Source organism: Microtus ochrogaster, linkage group LG2, assembly GCF_000317375.1.
Source record: "Microtus ochrogaster isolate Prairie Vole_2 linkage group LG2, MicOch1.0, whole genome shotgun sequence".
Taxonomy (NCBI): domain Eukaryota; kingdom Metazoa; phylum Chordata; class Mammalia; order Rodentia; family Cricetidae; genus Microtus; species Microtus ochrogaster.
Window position 1 is genome coordinate 53,671,854 of NC_022028.1, and position 8,631 is coordinate 53,680,484.

Sequence of the window (8,631 nt, forward strand, 5' to 3'; positions counted from 1 at the left end):
TTTGTCTTAGTGACAGTGTCCTTTGCTTTACAGAAGCTTCTCAGTCTCAGGAGGTCCCATTTATTCAATGAGGCCCTTAATGTCTGTGCTGCTGGGGTTGTACCTAGGAAGCGATCTCCTGTGCCCATCTGTTGTAGGGTACTTCCCACTTTCTTTTCTATCAGGTTCAGTTTAACATAAATTCTTGTATTTTCACTAAAATATTGCTAAAAAAATACTCTGATAGAGGCAAGCAGGAGAGTCACTTGGGGGGATAACCGGTAGATGATGACCATATCAATAATCCCATTGCCAGGCACCATGGTGCAGGCCTATGGTACCAGCACTTGCGGGGAGGCAGGAGACTAAGAGTTAGGGCCATCCCCAGCTACATTGTGCGTGCGAGGCTAGCCTGGGCTGTATGAGACCCCACCTCAGAAAACACACAGCATGTGCCCATGCGAGATAAACACAGACACTGTCCAGACAGCTCGTGGCCCAGGCGGCATTTCCCATCTGTGATCAAACATGACTTTGAAGGAGAAAGAAAGGGGCAACAAGAGAGGAAGAGAGATCCAGCCAGGTGGGGACGCATCCTTTCTCTCTCACTTGGTGGCTGTAGAAGTCTTTGAAGACGAAATGGGGCTTTCAAACCACAGTTGTTTCTCCCACACAGGACCACCGTCTGTTCAAGTAGCCCAGACTGCTCCAGTTAACACGAGGGAGCCTGTGATGCTGGCCTGCTATGTGTGGGGCTTCTATCCAGCGGACGTGAGCATCGTGTGGATGAAGAACGGGCACCTTGTCATGCCTCACAACAACAGAGAGAGGACTGCCCAGACCAACGGGGACTGGACATACCAGACTGTCTCCTACCTAGCCTTAACCCCCTCCTACGGGGACATCTACACCTGTGTGGTACAGCACGAAGGGACCTCCGAGCCAGTCCGTCAGGACTGGAGTAAGTGGTGGGAATTGGGATGTTGGTGGTTGGGAGAGGAACATCGGTATTTGGCCGAGTGAGACGTGGAGAGATGCCTGGTAGAGAAAGGGATGCTGGGATGGGAAGTCTAAGGGTTTGCAGCGAGTTAGGGCCATGGACTAAAGGACAGACAAGTCATGGCGTGGATGTCATCCATCAGTTTGAGGGAGAGAGGAGAGGCTGATTGTCTCCCCAGAAGAATGTAGGTTTGATAACACTTCTGGAACAAAGCTCTGGAATTGGCTGTTTTAGTTTTCCTAATATTCAGCCATCTTGTCAGGTCAGGACTGGGCATGGAAAAAGTGATGAAGACTGAAGAAGAAGGGCTCTTCTCTCGGTGTAGGGCTCTGCTGGATTTGGGCAGCCTCTTTTGAGCCTAAGGGGATGAAGCTGTGGCTGTAGACACTTGGTGGGCACGTGAAGGGTTAGTTGATATAGAACTCACTGACACTGTTTGAACCCTAGGACTGGGGGTACGTAAAGGTAATGAGGAGGTGCATACATAATGAGGGGGTGCATACAGATTTGGAGATTGTTTGAAAAGAAGATGGCTCAGTGATTAAGAGCATTGCCCGCTCGTCCAGACGACCTGAGTTCAATTCCCAGCAACCACATGGTGGCTCACAGCCATCCTGTAATGAGATCTGGTGCCCTCTTCTGGCATGTGAACATAAAATAAATAAATAAATCTTAGAAAAAAATGAGGAAACGGAAGGGCAGCTAGAGAGTCAGGCAGGGAGTCGGTTCCCCTGTGGGGAGTGTGTGTCTGTTTTAGTGGGTCCCTGGGAGTGGATGGTGTCCAGGTTGGGGTGACTATGGCTGTGATGGAACACCACGTCCAAAAGCAAGTTGGAAGGGAAGGGTTTATTTGGCTTGCGCTGGTCCATCATTGAAGGAAGTCAAGACGGGAGCTCAAACAGGGCAGCAACCTGAAAGCAGGTTGCCATGGAGGGCGCCGTATACTGGCTCGCTCCTCATGGCTTGCTCAGCCTGCTTTCTTATAGAACCCAGGACCACCAGCTCAGGAGTGGCCCCACCACAGCGGACTGAGCCCTCCCCCATCAATCTCTAGCTAAGAAAAGGACTTACAGGCTTGCAGCTGCAGCCCGATCTCATGGAGGCGTTTTCTCAGTTGAGGTTCCCATCTCTCAGATGAATCTAGCCTGTGTCAAGCTGACACAGGACTAGCCAGCACAGGTGGGAAGCAAGAGGAGAGTGGGGGCACACATGCCCTTGAGCTTCCCAGGATCGGTCTCCTTTGTGGGGCGTGCAACAAGTTCCTTTGGTGATGGGGCCAGAATCCAGGTGGACTATAGTCCAGATAGAAGCATCTCTGGCAGGCGGGATGCAGAAGGGTGGGATGGAGGGAGATATGGGCAACGTGAATGTAGGGGACTCTCACCGTGGGACCTTGGAGGCCTGCAGAGAAAGGAGACCTTCTAATAGGAAGCTGCTCAGAGCAGAGATGGGAGTTAACATTACCATGGGTGTGAGGGACCCCTGGCTGCTGGGGAGGGTGCTCTGGCAGTGGAGGAGCCACAGAGAATGCCTTGGGAGTCTCCACCTGGGGAGAGGGAGACAGAACTGGGAGGTGATTCTGGGTAAACAGGTTCCCCAGGGCTGTCTGGAAGTGGATGATGGGGTCATAAAAAGCCACTTTCTTGGGAGTGAGTTGGTTAGCATCAGACTCTCCAGGCTGGATGCTGGGGATAAGGGTCAAAGAATAAAGACCTTTGACCCCTGTAGGTGCAGGCCGAAGGAAACCGAGCAGCCTGAGGCTAAGCTGTAGACATTAGTTCTAAGGGTTCTCCTTTACTTTGCAGCGGTAGGGCTGTCCCCCATCCAGACGGTGAAGGTTTCTGTGTCTGCAACCACCCTGGGCCTGGGCTTCATCATCTTCTGTCTTGGTTTCTTCAGTTGGCGGAAGTCCCGCTTCTCCAGTGAGTGATCCCCTGAGCCCTCCCAGCCCTCCCCGTTCTTCAGTCTCTGTGCTCAATTCTCTCATTCCCACGTCTTCTGCTGTAAAGAGTTCGATTCTTTCATCCACGAGGATTGGTCTAATCAGTGTCTTCCTCTTCTAGGCTACATTCCTCTCCCTGGATCCACTTACCCAGAAGGTACCATTCCTGTTGATTTGGGGCTCACTGACCCTCAGAAGGGGTGGGGTGCTGTGTTCCGTTAATGGTGCTCAGAGCAAGGACCATTTATCAAAGGGGGTGGTTGGGTGAAGACATCACACTCAGGCTGCTATGGTTCTAGGGATGGAAGAAGGGAACCTGAGTTCCCTCTCCGACCCTGCAGGGTACCTGTGAGGAGGGGCTGGAGGTCACGTCTTTGTCTTTGTCAGGGTAGCTGGGTGCTGGTGCTGTCAGTGTCTGAAGCCTCTGGCGTCAGGGGTGGGGGTCACATGGACAGATGTTGGTCTGTCGAACCATCTTCGCTTACTCTTGTTCCTATTGTCTCCAGGACGGCGCTAGAGGACAGAATCCCACACAGAGAAGGAGATTCCGATTCTTGAGGATGCCTCCTCGGCCTCCAACGTCTTCAGGACACCCCGCTTTCTTGCATCATAATTTCCTCTACTTGGTTCCCCGTCCCCATGTAAATATTAGCAGCTTGGAGGTATTCATAATCCAGTTGCTCTCCCGGGCTCTTTCTGAGGCAAGCTGATCTGAGGAGGGGTCAAGGCCCTCCGGAAGGCTCCACCCCATGACAGAGGGCAATATGTTGTGAGTGACCATGCCTAAGAAATAAACTGCTGGAATCACTGGCCTTCCTCAAGTTTGTTGCGGCTTTGGAGAAGGGATGGCGGCAGAGTGTGGCTGAAGTCGAGCCTCTCCTGTGACATAGCCAGTGGCACCGCCCAGTATCTCTCCTGTATGAAACATCTGCAGGCAGCTTTTGAAATCATAATTCGTAAGAAGAAATTAAACTGTAATGAGGTGGAGTCACCGTGTGAGGGAGAGGGAGGGGCTAACAGCCTAGCTCATAGGAGGCCTTTTGAAACTGCATTTTATTTACTGTGTGTGTATGTGCATGTGTCCATGTGTGTGCACGTATGTGAGGAGTGTGTGTGTGTGTCCGTGTGTGTGCACGTATGTGAGGAGTGTGTGTGTGTGCACTCACACCTGTACGAGTGGTGTGTGTATGTGCATGTGTCCATGTGTGTGTGCATGTATGTGGTGTGTGTGTGTGTGTGTGTGACATGCACTTGCCACTGCACACATCTAGAGGTCAGAGGACACTTTGCAGGAGTGGGTTCTCTTCTCCCACTCTGTAGGTTCTAGGGGTTGAGCTCAGGTCGTTCGCCTGGCAGTGGGTGTCTCCACTCACTGATCCACCTTGCCAACCTGTGAGTGATCTTATGATCACGTATGTAAAGAGCCACGAATGCACCCAGCATTCCCAGAGCCCACAGCAGTGGTCTCTGTGGTCTCTGCTCAGTGTTTGGGTTGTTCCTCCCATAGCGTCAACAGGGAAGGGGTGATTGCTTCTTTAGAGCAGAGGGGACCGTCTGGAGACATCTGTTTTCCAGCGGAGACAGAGCTGGGTGTAGAAAGTTGGTCTGTGGAGTTGCTTTTGGAATTAGAGTTGGGAAGTCAGCTGTCGGCCAGAAAAAGAAAGGTGTGTGGCTGGAGAGGTGGCTCAGTGGCTAAGAGCACTGGCTGCTCTTCCAGAGGACCCGGATCAGTGCACAGACAGATGCAATCCAAATGCCCACACACAGAAATGAATAAATTAATAACAAAAGTAAGAGAAACCTAAGGCATAAAAAGAAATGAAGATAAGCCAGGAAGGAGTTTAACCCAACAGGATTAGGAGGGAGAGCAATGGGCTGTGGACACTTGTATGTGGGAATCTGGGGACCAGGGTCTGATGAGGCAGGGAACAGGTCAGGAGACAAACTGCACTCTCACCGTGGCAGGCGTGGGTGGGAGGGAGATTACGGGGGTGGGGCGGGGGGAGGGGAGGCTGGGCCCTTCTTCCCTAGATGGTTTCAATGTGTGTGAGGTCTAGGGGAGAGGGTGGTAGCCCTCTGACATCCAAAGTCACTGTGTTCTCCCAAGTGACGCTCCCCCACTCCAGCCACGCTTTTCTCCTCTGCCAAAAGATGGAGAGATCGAGGAACGCGGAGAGTGCTCAGTAATTCAAGTGGATCTGGGCAGGGACCACAAAGATGGCCCACGAGCAGCAGTGTGTGCTGGGGGAGGAGGGGGTTGGCCTCAGGTCCTGTGGGAGAGCAGTCAGTGCCCTTAACTGTTGAGCCACCTCTCTGGCCCCAGACTCTTGTCTGTGAAGCGCCCCACAGCCCCCTATGCCTGTCAGCTCGCCGTTTACTGCGCCTTTACTCAGGTTCATATATACATGTCTTATGAAGAACAGAAGATGTTCTGCTCTCGTGTGCTTCCTTGCTCGTTTCTGCGATGCGGAGTCCTTACACCGGAGCGGGGTGCACAGGCTCCTCACCCTCTTTCCTGGAACATCATGTCTAAGTGTGGTCTCATTTCTGCGATGCAGAGTCCTTACACCAGAGCGGGGTGCACAGGCTCCTCACCCTCTTTCCTGGAACACCACGTCTAAGTGTGATCTCGTTTCTGCGATGCAGAGTCCTTACACCAGAGCGGGGTGCACAGGCTCCTCACCCTCTATCCTGGAACATCATGTCTAAGTGTGGTCTCATTTCTGCGATGCGGAGTCCTTACACCGGAGCGGAGCGGGGTGCACCGGCTCCTCACCCTCTTTCCTGGAACATCACGTCTACGTGTGGTCTCCAGTTTTTGTGTGCATTGCTCCCTCACTGCTCCAAGTTCGGCGCTTCGCTTTGCTATTCTTATCTTTTCGCTTCCTTCCCTCTTCACCTGTGCTTAGCTCACACTACTCTTTTTTTTATTTTGGTTCCTGTTAATCATATTTAAAGGTGACCATTTCCCTCTAAGATTGGTTTCCGCCATACCTGCTGCAATGCCTTTCTTTCCCACAAGTCCCACATTTAACAGCAGCAAAATTATCCCAAATTCCCAGTGCTTCAGGTTTTATCCATTTCTAAGCATTTTTTAGTGTTTTTAAAAGATTATGATATTTTGACAGATTCATCACAATGCCTATCAAAATCTCAGCACCTCGAAAGACCTCGAAATCTCAGACCTCGAAAGAATGGTACTCAACTTCATATGGAAAAGCAAAAATCTCAGGAGAGCCAAAACAATCCTGTACAATAAAAGAACTTCTGGAGGCATCACAATCCCTGACTTCAAACTCTACTACAGAGCTACAGGACTGAAAACAGCCTGGTATTGGCATAAAAACAGACAGGAGGACCAATGGAACCGAACAGAAGACCTGGATATCGATCCACACATCTTCGAACACCTGATTTTTGACAAAGAAGCAAAAAATATCAAATGGAAAAAAGAAAGCATATTTAACAAGTGGTGCTGGCATAACTGGATATCAACATGTAGAAGAATGAAAATAGCCCATATCTATCACCATGCACAAAACTCAAGACCAAATGGATCAAAGACCTCAACATAAATCCAGCCACATTGAACCTCACAGAAGAGAAAGTGGGAAGTACACTTGAACTCATTGGCACAGGGAACCACTTCCTAAATAGAACCCCAGCAGCACAGACACTGAGAGAAACAATTAATAAATGGGACTTCTGTTCAGCTTAGGAATTCTCTGAGCACCTCATCACAGAAACACCAAGGTTCTCTACCGTGTTAGCCCGGTGCTGGGTTAGAAGGAACCTCATTTGGCTCAGCTGTGGAGACACACTTGAGGCGCGATAGCCGAGCATCTCGAGCCCTTTCATGTGAACGGATAGGTAAATCTAAGAAGTGAAAGGCTCACCTCTGTGTGAGCCCCCAGGAAGCTACTTCCGCGAGCAGTGAAACATGAATCCTACCCTATAGCAAGGGCTGCGTGGACAGAGAGAGTCAACCAAGGGGAAAATGCTTGGGTGGGGAAACACTGCTGCTGTGTAGATCAGGCTAGCCTCAAACTCAGAGATCCATTTGCCTCTACTTCCCTAGGGCAGGGATTAAAGGTATGAGTCACCACATCTGACTCATATATATATCCTAAAACATTTTTAATGTTAAAAAGCTTTTAAAAACTAAGCATCCCCTGTGGTCTGTTTTCTTATGTGGTGAGGAAGCTGATCTTGAGGCATGTAAGGCTACGTCCTGTGCTAACCACAGTTTTGTTGTGATTGTTGCTGACCCAAACCTCCTACTTTATTCAAAGCAAGTCTTCACGCTTGAGAATATTCAAATTCTCACTAGGTCCCCAAAGACATCTCTTATTGTCTACAATAATTTGGCTTAAAGCATTTCCAGATTTTGGCTGGACAGAGTCCTATTTTAAAGCTACCTAAGGGAGTCCCCGGGGAGGGTAAGTTGACCTAAACTCCTAGAACCACAACCAATAATTCCTACTAAGAAAAGTTATTAACCACATCTAGCCAACTGGATCACTTTGTTCCTGTTGATAACAATGACATTAAGGGACTGTACACTCTGCCAGCAGAACTAAAAGCTCTGAAACTCTAGGGCACATCAGACATCTGTCTTCTTGGAGTAACTTAAGTTCTAGCGACTATTGAGCCCTAAAATTCTGGGTCAACTTTTCAAATCCAAGTTGTACAAAAACAGCCACCCTCCAATGACAGAAACAATCCTGGTGGGTTCACCAAAATTGGCCAAATGCCAACAGTAGCTCCAAAGAGACAAAGAGACCTTCCTCGGGGTGTCTGTACAAGGACAAAACACACAATTACAAAACAGTTCCTAAGGCCAGAAAGACGACTGAGTAGGCAAAAGCATTTGACCCCAAGGCTGATGACCCAAGTTCCATCCCCAGGACCCTCAGGGTGGAAGAAGGAAACCAACTCCACAAGCTGTTCCCTGCTTCCACTCACAAGCCATAGCACGCGTGAGTTAGCATAAATACACCAAGAGACTGTTTCAGCGGGGCCATGTTAACAAGCAGAGGCAGCTGCAGAAACAGGGAGTAGAGGTGGCTGTAAGACTGTAGTCCAAAGCTGGGAGTGGTGGTGCGCTCGGGAGGCAGAGGCAGGAGGATCTCTGTGGGTTTGAGGCCAGCCCCGGTACAGAGTGAGTTCCAGGACAGCCAGAGCTACATAGGGAGACCCTTAACCCCTTAGCTACCTTGCCTCTCACCTCCCAGTCTCATATAACCCAGGGTAGCCTTGAAGTCTCTAGGTAGCAAGGATGACCCTGAGCTTCTGATCCCCCACCACACCTGGAGATCAAACCCAGAGCTTCCTGCATGCCAGGAGAACAGTGCACCAACTGGCCACATCTTCACCCCCTTGCAGCTCGCCAACTGGCCATATCCTCACCCCTGCCCCCTAAGACTGCTCTTTGACCTGCTGGGCTCCATCTTTTTCAGACTGTAAAGATGCTCCTTCCTGGTATTGTGGCCAGATGCATGGAAGCCGGAATTCTAACATCCCTTCCCAGGTTTGTGTTTGTGTGGAGCCCACAGTGAGATCCAAACCTAGATTCCTCGAACTGGTTAGCGATGTGAACAAAAGTCATCAAGGAATATCCAGGGTTGCATTTGGTTGGGGGCTTATGATAACAGAGAGAGAGAGAGAGAGAGAGAGAGAGAGAGAGAGAGAGAGAGAGAGAGAGAGAAGA

General features: G+C 50.2%; 1 protein-coding gene across 1 annotated transcript in view; it reads left to right on the top strand.

The window, feature by feature from the left end:
• LOC101994307 (class II histocompatibility antigen, M beta 1 chain) overlaps window positions 1-3,728 on the top strand; it is an 8,786-nt gene extending 5,058 nt beyond the window's left edge. The window contains exons 3-6 of the mRNA XM_005360424.3: window positions 656-940; window positions 2,785-2,901; window positions 3,043-3,078; window positions 3,428-3,728. Of these exons, the coding sequence (XP_005360481.1) occupies window positions 656-940; window positions 2,785-2,901; window positions 3,043-3,078; window positions 3,428-3,438 (449 nt within the window). The 3' untranslated portion in view covers window positions 3,439-3,728. The remainder of the gene's footprint in view (window positions 1-655; window positions 941-2,784; window positions 2,902-3,042; window positions 3,079-3,427) is intronic.
• Window positions 3,729-8,631: the final 4,903 nt, after the last annotated feature.